Source organism: Chelon labrosus (genome assembly GCF_963514085.1).
Source record: "Chelon labrosus genome assembly, chromosome: 6".
NCBI classification, from domain to species: domain Eukaryota; kingdom Metazoa; phylum Chordata; class Actinopteri; order Mugiliformes; family Mugilidae; genus Chelon; species Chelon labrosus.
The window spans coordinates 27,854,083-27,875,473 of record NC_140342.1 but is presented as its reverse complement, the minus strand read 5'-3'; the positions used below and the strand labels follow the sequence as shown (position 1 = coordinate 27,875,473).

At 43.5% G+C, this 21,391-nt stretch overlaps 1 protein-coding gene across 1 annotated transcript in view; it reads left to right on the top strand.

Annotated features, from left to right (window-relative positions):
• The window catches only part of myo10 (myosin X), a 107,927-nt gene that overhangs the window by 53,015 nt on the left and 33,521 nt on the right, over window positions 1-21,391 (top strand). The window contains exons 4-10 of the mRNA XM_084546468.1: window positions 6,573-6,760; window positions 19,186-19,320; window positions 19,411-19,535; window positions 19,811-19,824; window positions 19,992-20,076; window positions 20,382-20,485; window positions 21,060-21,189. Of these exons, the coding sequence (XP_084402594.1) occupies window positions 6,573-6,760; window positions 19,186-19,320; window positions 19,411-19,535; window positions 19,811-19,824; window positions 19,992-20,076; window positions 20,382-20,485; window positions 21,060-21,189 (781 nt within the window). The remainder of the gene's footprint in view (window positions 1-6,572; window positions 6,761-19,185; window positions 19,321-19,410; window positions 19,536-19,810; window positions 19,825-19,991; window positions 20,077-20,381; window positions 20,486-21,059; window positions 21,190-21,391) is intronic.

Here is a 21,391-nt window from a genome sequence, read left to right as displayed (position 1 = left end):
GTTTGGACATCGTGCTACGAAAGGAACTACAACAGAGTTTGAAGCGTTTCACCTTTGGTGGACGGTCGTAGCTTGTACTCGTCTATTTGGAGTCTCAGTGGGAATCGGGTTCCAACGAAGCAGAAATTCAAACCCTAACACCAAAATTAGGGCTTTTATTTTGACACAGCATGCAAAGTAAAACCCACATTTTCCACAGCTGCAGAAACCAACACAGGTTTGCTGACTGGTTTAATTATTTGAAGCCAGTAAATCACCTGAAAATTAATAATTTAGCTGAGTGGATGGAAAAGCAAGGATGCGTATTATCCAGGAGCTCAGTTCAGCCTGCCTCCACTGCAGAGTCGATTTGGTCACTATAATTTAGAAAACTGTTCTCCAGGTTGGAAACCAGAACTTTAATATGTTTAATTTTAGCGTTTGGGCTGTTAAACCTGATTTAATCTCCCCTGAAACCTGTCCAAACCGATATTGCATCACGTCAGAAGTAAACGTGCGGCTAAAGAAAGCAGGCGTTCTCCTTCCCTGAACAACCTGACGTCCACACGCGTCCGTCAGCAGCGATATTAAACACAAACAGCGGATCGAGCTCGCTTTAATCGTCAGGTACTGCTTAACAGATGTGCTGAAATTTGTCCTGGTGGCACGGTAACTCAGAGACCGAAGCGTATCCCTCCCTCCCTCCCTCCTCCTCCTCCTCTCTCTTACATTTCCTGCCGTCAGTCTGTCAGGTCGGCCGCCGCTTTTCTTCTTATTCCCGTGTTTTTTCTCTCTCTCCATCTGGTCTTCATTTCCCTCTCAGTGCATTTATCTGGCTCTGTCTTACACAGAGATCTTTTTTTTTTTTTTTGGGGATACTTTTGGATGAAGGCCCGCATGCCTCCTTCTGCTCTACAGTTACACCGTCAGCACCGACTGATGCCTTTCTGTAAACATGAAGTCCCTCTAGCTCAAATAGTCACCGTCTGCTGCAGGACAAAAGATCTGCTTTAGGTCAGTTTGACCAGATATCAGCCGCTTGTCAGACGGCTTTTTATCTACTGAGTTGGAAGATATGCAGTTTATGCAATTATTTCTAATCTGCTGCTCGTAGAATGTGTACAGTTTACCCTTTGACAGAGAACAATGTGTTCAGATAGAAGACACAATCAGGATTTTAAAGAGAGTTCCCGTCTCGTGGTCTTTGCTCCACAATTTTCATCTTGTCACTTTTTAGTTGCAAAAAGTTGTCAAAATCCCAGAAGCATTCAAAAATCATGGGTTAGGGAAATAAAATAAGTGAACCCTTGTTTCCAGTATCTGCTGTGACCTCCTTGTAACTAAATGTTTCTGGTAACAGCTGATCAGTGGTCTACAGCAGCCTGGAGGAATTTTAGCCCATTCCTCAGAACAGAACCACTTCAGTTCTGAGATGTTGGTGGGTTTCCTCACATCAACTGCTTGCTTCAGGTCCTTCCACAACATTTCTATTGGATTAAGGTCAGGACTTTGACTTGGCCGTTCCTAAACATTCATCTTGTTCTTCCTTTTACTGACTTATTGTGCTTGGGCTCTTTGTCTCGCTGCATGACCCGGTTTGTCTTAAAATGAACTTCTAATCCTAGAAGTGCACTTACTCACTCATATACTATAATATTGTCTCATTGTGTAATATTTCATGTTTCATGTGTTTACCTGGGTTCTCTTTGTCTACTGTCAGAGCTTGTGTGACTAAAAGAGGCTAATAGAGCTAGAAGGACAGTCAGGGGGTTGATAAAGCCAAGGTACACCATGAGTGACCATGAATTTCAAAATGTTTGGCGATCAATACCTGCTGCAGTATTTGATCTTTCTATTCCCCATCTATAGGCTCAGTATGCACTTATAAACTTCAGCTCAGCTTCAATGGTCGTCATGTACAGGAACAAAGGCAGTGAAATACACATAGCATCTGACCAGAACTGCAAAAAAAGGTGTTATATACAGAAAGTGCAGGTGATAGCACTAGAGCTAAACGGTGCTTCGTCTTACGGCATCAACGACACAGTTGCAATATTCAGGGTTAATACGGACGATATGCACATGGTCGGCAGTGGGACTAGTTTCTAAACAGATTGTGTCTAGTGTACAGAATTAAGTATGTGCACAGTTGACGTTGGTATATGTTCCATGTAGTATACAGATCAGGAACTGTTGGTAGCACTTTTAGTGTGATATGATGTGATAGTTTAAAGCTGTCGTGCTACTTCAGAGGTTTTAGGAAAGGAATAGTCCAACAGAGAACATGCTGAAGATACAACAAGCTGCAGCTTTAGTAGTTTGTGATGTTTCTATTAATTCAACAGAATAAATCTCTGATAAGGTTTATTTATATAACCCAAATCCCTTAATCTTAGTGTTTGAGTCCAGCTGCAGAGACGGTGGTCGTCACCTCAAAGACACGGTGAGAAGTGGATATCACGTTTCTTGCATCACCTCTGGAGTATGTGACTGTGTATATGGAGGATGAGGGGCATGTGGTTAATCACTTCAGGCAGTGGGGGGGGGGGGGGGGGTCTTCTGAGAGTCACAGCCAGTTAGCTCCCAGCCAGGGTGCTGCCGGGGAAACTGTTACCGGGACGGACCAACAGGGGGATCTAATTGAGTCCAAATGCTCGTAATTCATTGAGTTAAGTTCTGGCACGACTTCACCCAAAGGCACTTTGTTTTTTTATTATTCTTAGCGACATTCACTGTCTCATGTAAAGAGGCCGGTGCAGAACCAGAACGTGACTTTACAACGTTGTTCAGTTCAGCAGGTGAAGGGTTAGAGATTCAGAACAGATCCAATACTTTTCCACAATATTTGGACTGGAGGTAATGTTGTAACTGAACCTTTATGTCACATGATTTTATTATTAAAAAGAATAACTGGTGACGTTCATTGGTGTGGATGTTACTTAGACATGTAGCACCCACCTAGACCAGACCAGACACCCCCACCCCATAGCAGTGACACTCCTTGATGGCAGCAGCCATCCCCAGCAGGATGCAGCCTGACACAGACACACTCATAATGTTATGGCTGATTGCCTACTCCAGACAGAATACACAGTGAAGGTGACGTATCAACAGGGCAGCTGTTAAATAGCTGCACGTGTTTAAACTCATCTCCCGGCCGTCACTCTGTGTAAAAGCTTGAATCCTAACACGACGCTGTCTAAGCACCTGACCAGACGTTTACACGAGCAGCTGATCGATGCAGCCCCAGAGCTGGACATCACCCCGACTGTAAACTGTTTACGCCGCCGACGGAAGACGCAGACGTTTCTGCTTTCATGCCTATAAACCGACTCCTTCACCTGAGCCGGGAGCTGCACACACTGTTTACACACAGCTCGGCCTGAGCGATAGCACACTCCGGGGATTTACGGCCCGCTGTACATCACTGAGACAACATCCCATTCCCATCGCGTCCTGATTTGCACAGGCGGAGTAGACCGGGGAGGCCGGTATTTGTCATGTAAATACCGTCACCTCAACTGCCATTCAAATTGTATTTGCATGCAGACTGAATGTGGGTCATTCAGTCAGTGGGGCATTTAAATGGTGAGATCAGTGCGAGGGCTTTAATGGTGATAGAGATGTTTGTGCAGCAGAGCTCCTCATCGACACAGTATTTACTGTCATATTATCTGGCAGCAGCGGTGCAGCAAACAAACATGTATTTAAATCCACTGATCATCATTTTTATGGTTAAATACAAAAATCTAAATATTTAAACAACATCTATGAATGAGGAGCCCGTTTTGCACGTGAAGTCTTGCATAAAGTTCAGACTTCTTATACTATAATCTGTCATTAATAATTAGCATTAGCATTAGTTAGCACTGAGTATATATACATTGACTTATTATAACAAATATTATAAATTATCCTGCAGAGGGTAACCATTCATACTAACATGAACCTAACAGACAAGGAAACTCGGCTACTCTGCACACTCAGGGTTAGAACCAACAACCAGTTCTTGTTTGAACAGGATGTTTGACCAGGATGTAAGTCGGGGAGGGGTACGTTCAAAAGTGTAAACTCACTGGGTGTCATTCAGGGGATCTAGAGAGCGGTTTGATCTGAAGGATGAAGGTTATTTGTTGAGTGCTGTCGCCATAGTTTAGGAGTTGTTTTGTCTTTTTGATACTAACAAACTAGCGGCACAGCGGTGTGGTGGTTAGTGATGCTTCACAGCCACCAGAAAGTTCTAGGTTCAAATCCGACTCGGAGTTTGCGTGTTCTCCCTGTGTTTGCGTCGGTTCTCTCCAGGTTCTCCAGCTTCCTCCCACAATCCAAAGACATGCTGGTTAGGTTCATTGGTGATTCTAGAGTGGCTGTAAAAGTCAGAAAGTTTTGCCACATGGTTGGATTCTTCTCGGTTGATGGTATTTCAGGCTACAGCTGCTGCAGCTGACACTACGCCTGGGCGAACGTGTGCATCTGATGTTTGAATTTAACGACTGAGATGCGGTTCGCCGCCGTATTCATCCTCTATTTATACTGATAGCTGCTGGCCGAGAGTCGCGGTAATTGGTCCCTGGAAAATGTACAATCAGGAAGACAGAAACTATTTTCTTCCATCTAGTGGAAGTCCCCGTGAGTGTTTCCATCGTCAGGAATCAGTCTCCACAACAAACCAGTGGCCTCCTCTGATATTGTTGTTGTTGGTATTAACCTTATTGTCGCTATCATGGAGCTCTGAACATGGCTTCACCTCGGCCGTGGCGTTTGGAACCTTTTTCTGTTTGACCTCCGTAGTAAGGAAGTGGACTCTTTTTGTTTTTAATCCATGTGCTTGTTTTAGCAGGAGTCCACTTTACAGCTCCATGCTCATATAATAAACTTTGATACTGGTCTGACTAACTCTAGTAGAGGTAATGAAAAAATAATAAAGGGCAATGAAAGTGAAATGTTGTTTATCAAAACAGGAGCGGGAATAATAAAAGATAAAGTAGAATATGTCTGCAAGATTAACAGGAGTCTGCAGAAGAGACTGATGCATCACAGACCAAAATCTCTCACTCTCTCCTTCTCCTTAATGCATGTCTCCTCCTCCTCCTGTTCCTCCAGGCAGCACACTAACAGCCTAATATGTGGTTATGGGAACACTGTGCACTGCTCTAATGAGGTTTTCACTTTTGGTCCAAGTTGCAAAACCGTTCTCAGTTTAAAATAAATGTGATTGAGATGTGTCATCTTTGCTTTTAACGTTAGGGATTCTGTGCAGTTTTCTTGAAGAAGTTTATCGGCCGGTGACGAACGGTGAGCGCGATTTAGACTCTGTGAAGCGTCAGGACCTGCAACCCATTTTTGCTTTTTTTAAAAATTGGAAAATACGGCAGTAAAGAGTTAATTAGCCAAGAAAAACATCTTCTGGGAAACTTCTGTGTCCATCTGCTTCTTCTTATCGGATTAACAGCGACATAGGAGTTGGTAGGGACCAAAAACGGAGCAAAAAATTATAAATGCAAATGATCAGTAACGTTGGGTGTTTGAGTAGCTAGGCTGCTGTTTGCTCCTGAGTTTTAAAGGTGTGGTCACAACTCTTTAAATGCCAAAGCGCATCAATCCACGTCCAAGCGTTGCCTGACCTTTTCCTAATTCCATCTTTTTTTATAATAAGCCCACGTTTTAGCTTTTCACTGAAGAGAGCGGAGGCTTGTTCGGATTAAATCCAAACTAGAGCCGTTTCCAAACCTTCACTCCTGGAATGTAAGCATGTAAGTCTGAGAGCTGGAAAACTTCTCTCAGCCTGTTTACTGCACCTCTTAGACGCCATCAGGTTTATTCTCAGATAGATGAGAAAATAAAAATAAAAAATGTAAAAAATTCTGCTCAACGGCTCCGTGAGCTTCCACAGGTGACGGTGAGTGTTCCCGACACGCACCAGAGTGTCTACGAGAGCCCAGATGATACGATGGGTTTTCTCACAGATACGTGCTGCCTTCTTTTCCAGAGGCTGCTTAAATTATCCATTAGTCACCACCGCAGCTCTGAGGCCGCGGCCAAGGCTTCTCCTGGCTCCACCAGCTCCTGTTTCAGCACTTTGGTTTGTTTTGCTTTGAACTCTGAAATCTGAAAATGGTTTGGAAAATCCAGCAGTTTTTTTTGGGGGGGAGAGGGGGGGGGTTTAGTGAAAAAGCAAAGCAAAAGGTCATAAGCGTCGTGTGGTGTGTTGCTGAGCTGAGTAGAACTGGCTGCTTGTTATGTGCTGTTGTCCTCCTTCCTTGGAGCTTAATAAGGCTTTTATGACTCTGTGCTTCGGCCCGAGAAATTGGATTATGTGCAGCCTTTGGCCCGTCTGTACGGGTTAACCCACCTGAGCAGTGACAGGCGGCAGGGATGTTTTTATCTGACCATTGCTTATTAAATGACGGTGACAGTGACGTATGCAGGAGGCCCAAAGATCAGCGATGAGCCCTGTCATCAAAAAGGTTTTCAAACATTGATGGTCTGCAGATGGTTCAGATGTCTTGATGCCCGTTTGTTTTGCGAAACTGCTCCACTCTCTCTTTCAAGAACCATAAAGTTAAATCACTTTCTTCTTTCCTGGTTCCTAGACGTACATCGGCTCCATCCTGGCAGCGGTGAACCCTTACCAGCCGCTCCCAGGCCTGTACGACCGCTCGGCCATGGAGCTGTACAGCCGGCGCCACCTCGGGGAGATCGCCCCGCACATCTTTGCCGTCGCCAACGAGTGCTACCGGTCGCTGTGGAAGAGGCTGCAGAACCAGTGTGTCCTGATCAGGTGCGTGATCATAAGCTTTTTATGATCATTAGAATGATTTTTTATTGATTTCACAAAAAACGGGTTGACAGTTAAAGTTAATTGAACTTTAATTAAACTTTAAAGCTTCTGTAATAGCTTTTTGGCCACAAGGGGGCAGAAAATCCCCCAAACAAGCCGACAGACACACAATCTATAGATATTTTGCAAGAATCTCCACGTTTTCCTAATTGTTTTGCACACATTCAGGTTATCTACACCCTTTTTTAATATTTTTTTCCGTGCATATTGCGCCATCTAATCGGCCCTTTGAATAAACCTTAGTTTTCTTTAGCTTGTTTAAGTTTCAAGTCTCCTGGGTATGATCATCTTTGGATGATTAGAATGTTTTTTCATTGATTTTACAGAAAACAGTTTAATTAAACTTTAAAGCTTCTGTAATAACTTTTTGGCCACAAGGGGGCAGAGAATTCCCGAAACAAGTCGACAGACACACATAATTTATTGATATTTTGCAAGAAATTACTTTATCTCTACATTTACCTAATTGTTTTGCGCGCATTCAGGTTATCGACACCATTTTTGGAGTCAAATATTGGAGTTTAATAAAACTTTAAAGCTGCTGTAATAGCTTTTTGGCCACAAGGGGGCAGAGAATTCCCGAAACAAGTCGACAGACGCACACAATCTATTGATATTTTGCAAGAATCTCCACGTTTTCCTAATTATTTTGCACCCATTCCGGTTATCTACACCCTTTTTTAATATTTTATTTTGTGCATATTGCACCATCTAATTGGCCCTTTGAATTTCCTTTAGTTTTCTTTAGCTTGTTTAATCACTCCCCCTCGTCAGTGTTCCAAACACTTTGATGGAGTTTCAAGTCTCCTGGTTACTTTGGCTTCACCTCTGAGGATCTGAGCACCACATGCCACGACACACACGCCAACACTATCTCCATCCGCTGTCCACTGCTTTCCTTCCTCGTGTCCTTCCTCTTTGATTTCAGCTGCGCAACTTTCACGTCCTCCGTCGCTCCATTGTTTTATAAGACGGACGGAGACGTGCTCGTCCCGCTGGCTTCAAAAGAAAGTTATTTTTACATTTTGAGATAATGATAATATTTGGCAGCCCCGGATTTAGCAAAGAGCGGATGCAGGAGGCATCGCTCAGCGTGACTGTGTGGGAACTGTTGTGTTTGTGGTCATCGAGGTATCCTGAATACGTGGCCATCGGACTTTGTTCATTCTTGTGGCTCAGTGGTTTTGTTCTGGCAACGATGCTGTCACAGAGGAATTATACAAGAAGACATGCAATACACTGGGTCAAATGTTTTTACCCCCACATGCATCGAATCAGATGGTGTCTGGTCACAATCTGTGCAGATAACTATGCAGTTTGTCAGATCGTTATTTTCGGCTTTTCGTAATATTATTGTCTTACCACAAAGTCATTGGCTCATAACTACTTCAGATCACAGATGTCTCAACGTCAGTCTGAATCACAAAGTGAGATTGCAAAATAGCAGAGTGTCCCATTTCCACTGTTTCAGAACAGCACATTTTTAAATGTATTAATCTTTCGGAAAGTTTTGAAATCAGACATCTTGGTTTCATGAGCAGTTTTTCCTCCCGTTGGCATAACAGGAGCTTGTGGTGTTGAGTTTACAGACGATCAGTGAATTTAAGCTGAAATATTTCGCCAAATGTGGAGAACGCGATGCTAGCTCTGCGAGGCGGGATGCGGCGTCTCGGGCCGGCTGCTCCGGGGCGCTAGCGTTGCAGTTTTCTGACAATTAGCTGACGTTAGTTTACAGCCTCGTTCGGCCTGGTTTCATGGGCACTGGGGAAAATGAGACGCACATGTCCCCTTTAAACTCAGGCTTGTTTAAGTTTATGGGGAAAGCAGAGAGTTAACAGTTGCTTTGCTTTCATTATTGACCAATTAACAACCTACAGTATTAATAGTCTTAGCCTACTTCCATGTGGGCTGCCGTTGACTTACACTAAAGCTCTGTAGTGGCTGACGTCAGCTGTCTTGTTTCTTAGCTTGACTTGACTGCTAACTGCAAACTGTGTGGCAGTAACAGATTCAAACCTGGGCTGGAAGTAGATTAAAATATTGAATCGCAATTAATTGCATGATTTGAACAGTAAAAAATGAATCACACTTCATTTTAAAATGTTTTCAATCGGCTGCTCAGAAAGCCAGAAACTGGGCTTGATCCGGTGGAGATGTAGAACATTTTGATGTTGGTGAGAGAATCGTCTGGCAGGACTTTGAAGAAGAAGTTATCCCTTCAAAAGTGCAGTTTATTTATGCAGTTTTGTTTGTATTTACTGCGACTGCACTTCAGACTCTGCTTGCTTTCCAGTCTTACTGCAGAACCAAGCCCTTCCTGATTTCCCAGACTGCTAATTTAAAAAAGAAAAAAATTATTATTGACATTAAAAGGAATTTGTGGTATTATTCAAAGATATGTAAGACAACCAGTAAGCTTCATATAATCACTGGACTATGTGTTGTTTCTGAAGAAGCAGCAGCTCCGTGCGTGCGCTCGTCTCCTCCTCTGGTTCGTCTCCTGGTCTCATTTGCCTTCGTCCCGCAGGAACAAAAGCTTTTTGTCTGGCAGGATGTTAGTCGGTGGGAAGAGTACGAGCCGCGGTGGCGTAAACACAAACATGTCATATTGTCGTTGGAGGAGGCCCCCGGGGCTGCACAATGCTGCCTTTCTATTCACAGACACGTATCACCGCTGTAGATCTGCTTTGTGTTCGTCCTGATACCTCTGCTGCTTTATACCGCAGCAACGACAGTCCAGAGTCTCCTCTTGCTTTTCAACAACACGACTTCACATTTGTGAGTTTATGAAGTTAGTTCATTAACTTCTGTGCAAGAAAATAAGGCTACGGTTTAGTTTATTCTTTATTTTTTCCACGACACCACCACCACCACCACGCTGAGTCGAGCGGGCCGGAGAGGACAAACCGCAAACCACAGTCCTGACCTTTAACTGTTGTCTCAGCTAAAACACAACCCGACGCTTCGCTGTTAAAATAGAGCAAATGACACAGTGAGCTTTCCAAGGCACACACTGTAATGCCCGATCATCCTCCTCCGTGCTGAATTATCTGCTCATTTCAGAATATTTTAAGGTTTAAACGCTGCATCTTTGGTTGTAGTTTGCTGCCTCGTAGTGTCGGCGACGGAAGGAGACGAACCCACGCACGTTTCCAACAAACTAACTCATGGATTCTTTACTGCCCCTGAGCTGTTGATCGGCTGATAATTGTTGCCCTCAAGCAACTGCACCAGTAGAGCTGGAAGTAGAGAAACTATACAAGAACTTGGAGAGTCTGCACTTGATCGGACACTGTTTTACTTTTAGTTTTTGGAGAAATCGTTCGCTCTAATCTGCGACTGATAGGACGTGTGAGGCTGTGAAGCAGTGGCCCTCTGATTTTTATTGTTTCTTCTTTTTTATTTCACTGCAAAGTTTTTCCAGAGGGCCGCTGTCGGCGCCTCGGCTGTGTGGGCTGGCTGAACATGAATTTTTGGGACATGTCCTGCTTCTCTGTGACCAAACACAATTATGGCATGTTATAATTTATCAAAGAGTGAAGCAGGCTCTGAAAACAGATCTCGTTTGTTTCAGGTTTTAGTCCCAAAACAACACAGTAAACCTGAGCAGGCAGTAAATGAAGGTTTGAACAGTTTGACAAACAAAAAACAGCCAAAGGTTCCTAAATTATATAATTTTTAAACCTTCAGATGGCATAAATATGTCTACTACTATCAGTATTAATACTAATAATATGTATGCTGAGGTTGAACCTCATTTATTTCATTAAACACAACCTTTATTTGGCGTCTCATTTAAGTTACAAAGCTTATTCTTTTGGTTGGAACTAAATAGTTTAAATTTAAGATGTTCTCTAACTTTCTAACGTCTTCATCAGTGAGTGCAACTGCGACAGGGTAGATTTAAACCAGCATTCAAGACTTTACTGTGTCTATTTTTATGGTAGCTGCAGTTTTAGTGTTAGAAATTACACAATACGAGTCAGAACAGGGCCGAGTTTACTGTGGATGTTAATATGTGAAAACCAATACTTTGGCCTGAGAGTGGATCATTATTGGAACTGCAGACTGTTTACGGGCAGGTCTCCAGCTCGTAAAGGTTGTGTTCTTGGTCCCATTGAAGTCGGGCGTTGGGTGGAGGATCGTTTGAGTCAAAGTCGTGCCCAGCTGCCACAGGACATGGCCTGGTACGCACAATGATCTCTGACACCCACACACATATTTCCCCTGCGGACCCCCCCACCCCTGCAAATAAAAAAAAAAAACACCAAAGCCATCTCACTGCAGACCCTCGTAAAACATGTAACATGGGCCGCGCCCCCGCTGCCGTACACACTGGGATCACTTCATGGTGTGTGTGAGGAAGAAGAGCTATAAATTGCAAGCTGGCACTTTCAGGCGAGGCAGGGCAGGAAGCTTTCTCGTCAGATTTAGGGATCGTGGGTAATCCAATCCAGGCAGAGGGAGTCGAATGAAACGGGAGTAAAAGAAGAGGAGGGGGGGAGGCAGAAGCCGGCTCTAACGTAAGGCCATCTGCTCATTAATGCCCATGAATGCCACTTTGCGTTTTCACCGACGTGAATGAATACCTGCTCTCGTTGAGCCACTTTATTTTAATTGGAGCCCACCTGTTGAGTTCGTGCTGCAGGTTTCAGCAAAGCGTGGTTTGAACCGCCAACGAAGAACCCCTCTGGAACACCTCCAGACCTTCACCGTGGCAGGTTCTCAGCTGGATAATAAACCAATAAACAGGAGATTCAGACTTCTAATGCACAGATGTTACTGCCTAACGCCCTCCCTTTATTATTATTATTATTATTATTATTATTATTATTATTATTATTATTCATTATGGACCTGTGTTTCATGGTTTTCTGGTTGTCCCTTTCAACATAATTCTCTGGGAACAAACTTCCTAAAGAAACAGTCTTCCCAGTTTGTTGCGGAGGAATTTCATTGGCTTGCCCAGACCTCTGACCTCAGTCTCATCCAGCGACTTCAGGATGTACTGGAACGCCAACTGTGACGCCAGTGACGCTCTGGCGGCTAAATCTTTGTACATCCCTGCAGCCGGATTTCAACATCTGGTTGAAAGATCGAAACCCAGAAGAGTGGAGACTGTTAGAGCAACTCATTAATGCCCATGGAGTTGGTGCAACCTTTACAAATGTTTATAGAGTTTGTTCTGTGTGTCCATGATAGGGTTAGTGTTTGCTGATTGGGTTTTGGGAAATCCGTTCATTTTGCAAAAACCTACATCCGAATGTCTCAGTTGAAACATGAGCTTTTAGCCTGAAAGTTTGGTCTGGAGTCTTTCCGTTGGGAACTGGTTCTGCTCAAATCACTTTGGGAGGGGCTTGATGTGGTGACGGACGGCAGATAAACAGTAGTCATCTGAGAAATGTGGAGTTGAATTTGTTCACAACAAAATGTCTCTGATTGGTTGGAGGACTGTCCAGTTCCATGCAGAGTTTTTATTGGTTGAAACACGCCCCATAATGAAATCCCCATGACACGTTACCAGACTCTGATTCCTGATAAAAACTGAGTGTGGCTGTGACAGGCTAATGGGCTTTCTTAGTCTGGAGCTGGGCTGTATCTGATTCATCTCTGGGGCTGTAAAATTAATTATTATTGACCACTAGAGGTGGGCTCCAGTTGTATTATATCTAACTCACCAGTTGAAATCATATCAAAGTTTTAAGTTATGCATAATTAAGGCAGGCGGATGCTCTTATCTCAGGTTGCTAGCTGTCTTTAGCCTCAGCTCTACTCAAGCTCCAGCTGTTTTATCATTTTTTTGAATTGGCTGGGACGTAGGTGGAGTCACACTCGTCCAAGATGGCGGCGGCCAGAGACACCACACTGAGCTTCAGAACCGCTCTTCAGCAAACCACACAGGGTTCTTTAACTTTGTCTACAGTCTGTGGCTGTATCACATGGCTTTCGCCAGACGTTCAAATGTTCCTCCAAAGTTTAATTTGTGTTGGACGGGAAGTTTTAAATTGTAAATGTCATCTTAGATGTGTTAATTAGGATTTAAATCAGGAGAAAAAGAAAATCTCAGCAAGTCTGCTGCAGAGGTGTTTCAGTTCAATGAACACTCGACCGAGACTCGAACACTTAGCTCAGTTTGTTGCTACCTGTTTTCTAGAAGGTGGCAGATGTTTTTTAACTCGCCTTTCTTTGAATCCAAAACACCTCCGATTTTATTAAACCACAGAGCTGTGTCTGTGTTTCTGCACGACCAACATCACCCCCGACAGAGCGGCTTGTTCCTGACCTCCTGACCCCAGAGGTGGGAGTGAGGTCAAACCCAATAGTCTCCAGTCTTGTTAATTACTCAGGCATCTGGGGTCAATGGAGCCCTGCGGCCACAGCTTGCAAAAAAACATACCTGAGAGGTTTTTCTCCGGGGGATTTGACAGGATTTATGTGCTGCGTTTTAAATCGGGAGTCAGATTCCCAATTAGACTGACTGAAGGAAGCAACAGATCACAGCATAGAGGGCGCGATGGGAGGTGAAATCTGTTGGTTTTAGTTGAAACACATCCCCTTGTACAACGTATTTTAGGCTGCAGCCTGAAACTGCAGCGCATGTAATGGCACCAGTGCATCTGATAAAGGGTGTGAATGTAATGGAATATGCTGCATCAATATGAGCTGGCATTATCACTGGGAAATAATGACAGTGGATTGTCCAGAGATGTGACATTACATTTACTTTGAAAGCATTTCCAGAAAGATGAGCGTTTGTTGATCCCGGGTCTCATGCTTAGTCCTGGATGGATGGAGGGGGGGCTTGTTATGGAGGTCTTTGTGAGCAAAGGGAAGGCCCTTGAATTTAATCAGGTGGCTCCTGGTCTCTGGACTCATACAAAAAACAGCTGTCTGTTTGAGTTGTGCCGTCGGTCAGAGGCTTAGCTGGAGCCAAGTGCTGTTTTGTTACCACAGACAGTATAACAGCTCCTCAAACGTGAAACCAAAGCAAGTAGAGCTCCCCCTGGTGGCTGGCTGCAGTGTATGTCATAAGCTCCACCCACTCCATATTAGTGGGCGGGACTTGGGCAGAACAAAACACTAAACACACTAAAACACTAACAAATACCTCAAATACATAACGTAGTATTAATTAAACGAAAACGCGATTGAGTCTGGAGGAAAATGTAGGCGGGGCATCGATATCACGGCTCTGCATGGCGCCACTCTCAGACCGTACTGATCAGACTCTGGCTCCAAACTTGCAAGATGGCGCCGCCCGTATCCCCGGGAAAATAGCGTCAGTTTGGCCAATGAGAGGAAGTGGAGATGTGGTGTCCATATTTATATACAGTCTATGGTTGTTACCTAAATCTAAAAAGAGTTCATCCTCTGTAAGGTTGCTTATTAAGGACGAGTCTAAGATTTAAGATTTATGAGTCTAAGATATATCCTGACAACGAAACTGACGTTTTGTTTAATTTTTAGTATTAAATTACAGATCTGTCCTGCACAACTTCATGGTTAAAGGAACTAGCCTTTTCCCGAATTATTATAAAAGAGATCATGCTTTATCCCTGTGATTAAACACGCAATAACCTGCACACCTTTGTCACTCAGACATGCACACTTCCTACCATCTTATAGCTGAGCCTCACTGGACTTTGTGTTGCAAATAAAATGTTGCAGAGCCTCTGAAAAATTAGGAAGCAATGACGAGACGTCTCATTTTTAAGTTTGAATCTTTAGACGTGTTTTGTAGTCCATCTTGACAAGTAATTCGATAGTAATCTTCTTGAATTGTTTTTGTGTTTGGTGAGATCCTTTCACTGTTCTCCGGTGAAAAAGTTCTCAGATTAAATAACCCGCAGTCGTCTCAGTTTCCTCCTCCTTTCTCAGAAACCCTCTCGCACTAACCGAGTCTGCAGCTTTGCCTCCTCTGTACAAAGGGTCTGGGTGAGGTCCAGAGCCGTGGAGGCAGTTTATCCAACACGCTCAGTCGCTCGGATGAAGACTCCCTCCTTCCTGCATGTGGAGGGTTTTAACCTTGGGTGGCAGCGGCGTGTAGAGAGCCAGACGTTGGTACAAAGGCAGGGAGCTGTTTAACTCTTTAACTGTGTGTGTGTGTGTCCTAGCTCCAGTAAGTTGGCCCATTCAGATTTGGCCAACACTATTTAAATGAAGCCTTTTAAAGTATGAACCAAGCCCTTTAACAAAGTTTGACCCACGGTTGGACACAGGCCCTGGTGAGGTTGTGTTGTGTTAAAATCTACTGTTTCTGCAGACACTCCTCCCCACCACCACCACCAAGAATAAAAATCAGAATTTATTTAACTGCTATAGTTGAACATTAATGCAGCATTAAGACACAAACAGTTTTATTTAGTAACAAATAATCAAAAATGTGTCTTTGTTGGTCTAATAAAAGCTGAGGTGGCGTTTTATTACAGGATGCAATTATTAAAGCTGCTTCTACCATGTTTTGGCCACTAGGTGGTGCTATGTGCAACATATCACTGGCAAGTTTGTTGCAAGCTATTGCTTGAAGCATATTTGGAAAATTTGGGAAATAAGCTGCTAAGAATACTTTAATGTATACAAGTAAAAGTACACAAATTTATTTTACATTTAGTGACAAAACATAAAATCAAAACGAACGTATCATTACAGGATGCAAACATTAAAGGAGCTCCTCTCACGTTTTTGCCACTAGGGGGTGCTACATACTGTAAAAGCAACACACTATTGCTTGGAAGGCTGATGTAGTGCTGACACTGAACCATATGTGTATGAGCAAATGTAATTTCTTATATTTAAGATATTTATTTAACAGTTAAATAATTAAAACAATGAAACGTAGAAGCCAGGAAGCAACAGGGTTCATGGGAAATGTGGTCTCAATTTAGAGAAATTTAAAAAAATGTTAAAAAAAAAAAGCTGCTCTCTGTTACTACCAGGTTCTTGGTCGTATTTAATAGTTAGCTGCCGTAATTAATCAGACAGTGACATGTTGACGTTTTAAAAAAAAACTTTTTCAAAGAGGGTGATGACCTGAACCGTGAATGGCTGCTCACAGTCCGTCCTGTCATAACATCTGTCCACATGTGTTGCGTGGTCACGTCTCAGGCTCCAACCAGACACCCCTGGAGTTTACATTATCCGCCGTCCTGTTCTCTGTCCATCAGGAATGTGCCGCTGACTCCAGGGATACGACCCTTTAACGCTAGAGTCCAGCTTTATTTAGAAAACTCTGCAGAGGGGCTGTCCAGAAGAAAAATGATGAAGATATCAGGAACGACTGGTCAATGCAACTTAGCTTAAAGGCCAAAGATTTAGAAAATGAGAATGTTTTGTTAGTTTAGATCGAGGCCTTCATGTCTACGCGGGAGCTGGTCCTGACCCCCAACACAAACCCTCTGCAGCATCCACAAATTCAGTTACAAGTCTTTCTTTCTCAGTTTAACAACATATTCACCAATCAGTCACAACATTATGACCACTGAGAGGAGAAGTGAATAACATCAACCATCTTGTGACAGTTCAGTGTTCTGCTGGGAAACGTTTAGACCTGGCATTCATTGGTGTGGATGTTACTTAGAAATGTAGCACCCACCTAGAGCAGACCAGGCACCCCCACCCCATATTTTCTAACGTAGTCCATCCACATGTTCCCCACCGCCTCCTTCTCTCCAGAGTAATGTGCACATTCAATATATAAAACCTCTAATCTATTTTCAAGACGCTGCAGTATTTCCGTGTCTGGATTGGGGGGTCAGGATTGGTTCAGTTCTCATGTCTCCTGTTTGCTTCTTCAGATCTTAAACCTTGTTCTTAAACCCACATCTTCTGGATCTTTCATTTTGATGCATTCAACAGTTTAAAAAGCACAGAAAACTACAAATCTTATATTAGTACAGTTTGTTCATTTGTAAGCCACTCCACTAAAGCGTCAATTGACTAAATTTAACCTTTAAATCCAAATGAGACTGAGTTTTAATGCCACAACAACTACGCAGGTTTACATGGAGATTCGTTTTTTGACTTCATGAATACATTTCAGCGTTTCTCGGTTTCGCTGCTGACGTCGTTGGCGTCCTCTTTATTGTTCATTCATGCCCTTTCACCGCATGCGAACTGGAAACGCACAAAAACACTTCTGTGTTTCCGGAAAAGCGTCTTGAATATCTTCCGGCCGCAACAAACAATCCTTCAGTCACACTTTGCTTCTGCTTCATTGGTCCAGTTTTGCAGTGATCAGTGTATGGGGGAGCCACCCAGCTATTATCCAAATGAAGAGGTTTGTTCCTGAAGGAAATCACACCTGTTGTCCTGAAATGTTCACAGACATGAAAGCAGCTCTGAGAAAAAAGCCTTTGAGGTGAAATTATGAAGGATTTTCAAACACACACGCTAGAAAGCACATTGTGATGTTTCCTTCCTTCAATTCAGTCAGCTCGAACAGGAGAGAATATGTTAGTCGTGTCTTGGTTTCCTTTTGTTTCACGGTTCTAGATCAGGTTATCAAGATATTGGTGGAAATAAGGTGAGCTGTTAATCAGCTTCCACCGTCTACATGGAAAGTCTTTCTGGAGTCTCTCCATTGGGAACTGATTCTGCTCCTGCAAAGATTGTTTGGGGGCGGGGCTTAATGCGGGGATGGACAGAAGACAGTCGTCTGAGTGCCATGGAGTTGAATTTGTTGACAACAAGATGTCTGCCATTACGGGATGTTTAGACCGGGAAATAACTTTAAAGGACGAACAGTAAACAGCGATTGAGGCATTTGTGTAGAACGCCTTGATCTCTGTTGCTCTGATTGGTTGGAGGACTATCCAGTAGCGTGCAGACTCACATTCTCATAAGAAGTAAACTATATAATCTGCAAGAAACCAAATAAAACGTGAGAAAAAAGTAGGAATGCTTCCCGTTGCCAGATCTCACTGGCTTTTCAAATGAAGCTCAAATGAGCTTTTATCCGCCAGCAGTATCTTCTCAAACGTGTTTCCATGGTGACCATCACCTCAGCAGTTGGTGTTGAATGACGTGTCTTTTTGGCCACCAGGACAATGGTGGTCAGATTCAAAAGTTAATAGTTAACGCAGTCCGCCTGAACGTCACACTGTGGGGCTGTGGGTTGCCAGGTTCATGTTAAATGTCACGGGGAGGTGCGTCGGTGTTGACTGACTGTTATCTGTCACTGCAGTGGAAGAAATATCTCCGTTCATTACGTACCTTAAAGTTTTTCTTCTTGTTAGTTATTGCGTTGCGTTTAATGACCCGCAGATTCATTGATATAAACATTTTTAATGAGAAAACTTTTATTAGTAGTGGAACATAAAATAAAATAAAATAAAATAAAATAATCCTGTATATTTATTATGTTAATTAATAATCTTTCTTTTTTTGAGTTTATGTGTTGCGTTTAATGGACTCCAGGACACCAGTGATTGTGGATCGGACTGCCAGACTTTTATTTTGGCGTCTCTCCCTTTAAGGACTAAAATAAACTCATACAGTGTTTTAATGTAATCTCTCTGTGTAACTATCGAGGGGCGTCGGGGTGATTATATGGATGTTGTTTTACAGAACTAACCTGATCTGTGACCTGTGCACTTTCATAATTCACATTATTATTAGTGGTTATAAGTGCATCTTTGAGCTGAACCTTTCAAGGCTCTACACTATCACCCAAAGTCATATTTGTATTTCGGCAGATCTTTGTCCAGGATATTTGCTTGTGACGTCAAGATGTAGTTTCCTGATAATCAGAAACCTGTTCAGTAAGACTGTGAACATGTTTATTAACCACATTCAGCCTTTCACTGCACCTGCCTGGCCTTGCTGTACTTTTTTTCACCATAATTTTCACCTCTTATTAATTCTCATGTGAGTTCAGGAGGCTTTTTCCTGGATTTCACTCTTACTGTAGTTGTCCAGTGCGCCATCTAGTGGTTGGGCAGCTGCATGTGTTGAAAACAGCGTCCGGTGGTTGACGGCTGCTTCACATCTGAGCCAGTTAGCCATTTATTCTAATGGACTCGCTGTCTCCTGTTAGACGTCCTGATGGGACAGCGTCTGAGAGTTTGTGAACGGATCATCGCTTCAGAAACGGTCACAAACTTAAGTCAGTACTTTTGCAGCTTCTACTCAGACGTATGTGCCTCTGTTACTATTAGTGTACGTATCATTGGCGGACTTCGCCTTCTAGCAAGGTGCTAGGAGAAGGAAATGAAAGATGTAAAAGCCAAGAACAACTTTATTAGACCGACATGTTTCAGGTCGTGGCCTTCATCAGGGTGTTCAGGAAACAACATATAAAATAACTTTATTAATACATGTTTCCATACCAAAATGACTCTAATAGTCTCATCTCTTCTTCCCCCCAGTGGAGAGAGTGGAGCCGGTAAAACTGAAAGCACCAAGCTGATCCTGAAGTTCCTGTCGGCCATGAGCCAGCACTCCCTGGAGCTGTCGTCCAGAGACAAGACGTCCCACGTGGAGGAGGCGCTGCTGGAGAGCAGGTGAGTGACTCGTTCAGTTCGAACCATCTAAAGATGGAGATCCCAGCCTGGTTCATTTTCTCACGGCTCCTCCTCCTTTGCTCCCGTCAGCCCCATCATGGAGGCCTTTGGAAACGCCAAGACGGTCTACAACAACAACTCCAGCCGCTTTGGGAAGTTTGTCCAGCTGCATTTCAGCCAGAAGGGCAACATCCAGGGGGGCCGGATCGTCGACTGTATCCTTTTAAACCCACTCAGATTAGGCTTAGTGGACAGGAGGGAGGCTAGCAAGGCTGTAGAGGGTGCACAAGTCCTTCATGAGGAGCATGAGGACGTAAATGAGTACATATCGTTGATCAGCTATTCTTCAGAGACCAGCAGGTTAGATGACTAGTTTTAGTTGTTTATTTTCAGCTTTGCAATCGTAGCTTGAGTCGTTCTGTAGAATAATGTGGTTTTGTGGTCCCGTCCTAATGTTTGGTGCCTTGACTGAGACTCCTTCTGACCACAGACCTCTTAGAAAAGGTGAGCGTTCTTCCTCCAATCAAATCTTTAATTGTGTTCTGGTTTCATGACTCTTTAAACCTGCTCCCTGAATGGTGGCTTAAGATGTGTGGATTCCAGTCATACATATTTTTAATTGTGGAAATAAAATATTACCTGGATGTGAATATGTGCACCTTCCTCTGCAGAACCGAGTGGTCCGTCAGAACCCAGGGGAGAGAAACTACCACATTTTCTACGCCATATTAGCAGGAACCAACAGCCAGCAGAGAGGTGAAGGAATTATAAACGTTTTTATAACCCTGTTACAGTCCCAGCTTGTCAAGTCCAATGACCATGTAGCATAGACTGTATATAAATATGGACATACTGGGGGGATACTATACTGCAGCCAGCCACCAGGGGGAGCTCTGCTTGCTCTTGCTTCACTTTAGAGGAGCTGTTCCACTGTCCATACTTATACAGCAATAATAACAGGACTGCAGTCAACAATAAAACCTCATCTCTGCACAGAAAGAGCAGAACCTCAGCTTTTAAAATGAGTCCGACGTGTAATATGTTTGTGTTTTTGTCTGCAGAGGCGTTCGGGTTGACGCATCCCGACAGCTATCACTACCTGAGACAGTCCAGCTGCCTCCCCGACAAGACAATCAACGACAAGGGCACTTTTCAGGATGTTCTGGTAGGAGGCAGAAACTCATTACATTCACTGATTAAAGCTTTTTCAACACCATCTACTCCAGGGATTCGTTTTTAATTCTCTGGTTTTAATCTGAGGAGCAACAGGAACATTTTAAAACACGTTACCAGATATTCCTTCTACCAAACCTCAGCACTGCACCAATATAAACGTGCACCAATGATTATTGTTACAAAAAATGCCTTTAAATGACTTTTAATACACATTGCTCTCCGTGTAATTTATTCCCAAAACATTTGATTTGCTTAAAACGTTATGCTCGTACACTGCACGCCATTTTCCCACAAATACTTACTCGAATCACAGTTTGGTGTTTTATTCATAACCATAAATACCTGAGACTCAAGTGAAATCCCTGCTGTCAAACCAAACCTTCAAATAAGTCAAACAAAAAAGAACTAAATAAACAAAACTCAGCTGCTCACGATGGACTGAGACGAGCGGCGGCTTTGAATCTCGACCCAAGAGAAACAAAACTAGCCGCTGTGGTTTGCGTTAACGTCCAGCCTGACCCACTTCTTCTTCTTCTTTTTCTTCTTGTCGGTGCGTTTCCCAGAATGCCATGCGGACGATGCAGTTCACGGAGGAGAACATCGGTGAGATCCTGCGCCTCCTGGCCGGGATCCTCCACGCGGGGAACATCGAGTTCATGACGGCCGGCGGGGCGCAGGTCTCCTCCAAGTCAGGTCAGAGAGTTCACGCTGTCCTCTGCTCTTTGCGTTAGTTATTTGTTCATTGTGGCGCCTGATTGGAACAAAAGCATAGTTTGATTATTTGTAGCCGCCAGCCAGCCTGACGTGTTACCAGACATGAATAAGAATGTGATGACGCTACGAGTGGCGTGTTTCAGCCAATGACCTTTGCACATAAAGCCGCCGCCTGCTTCTT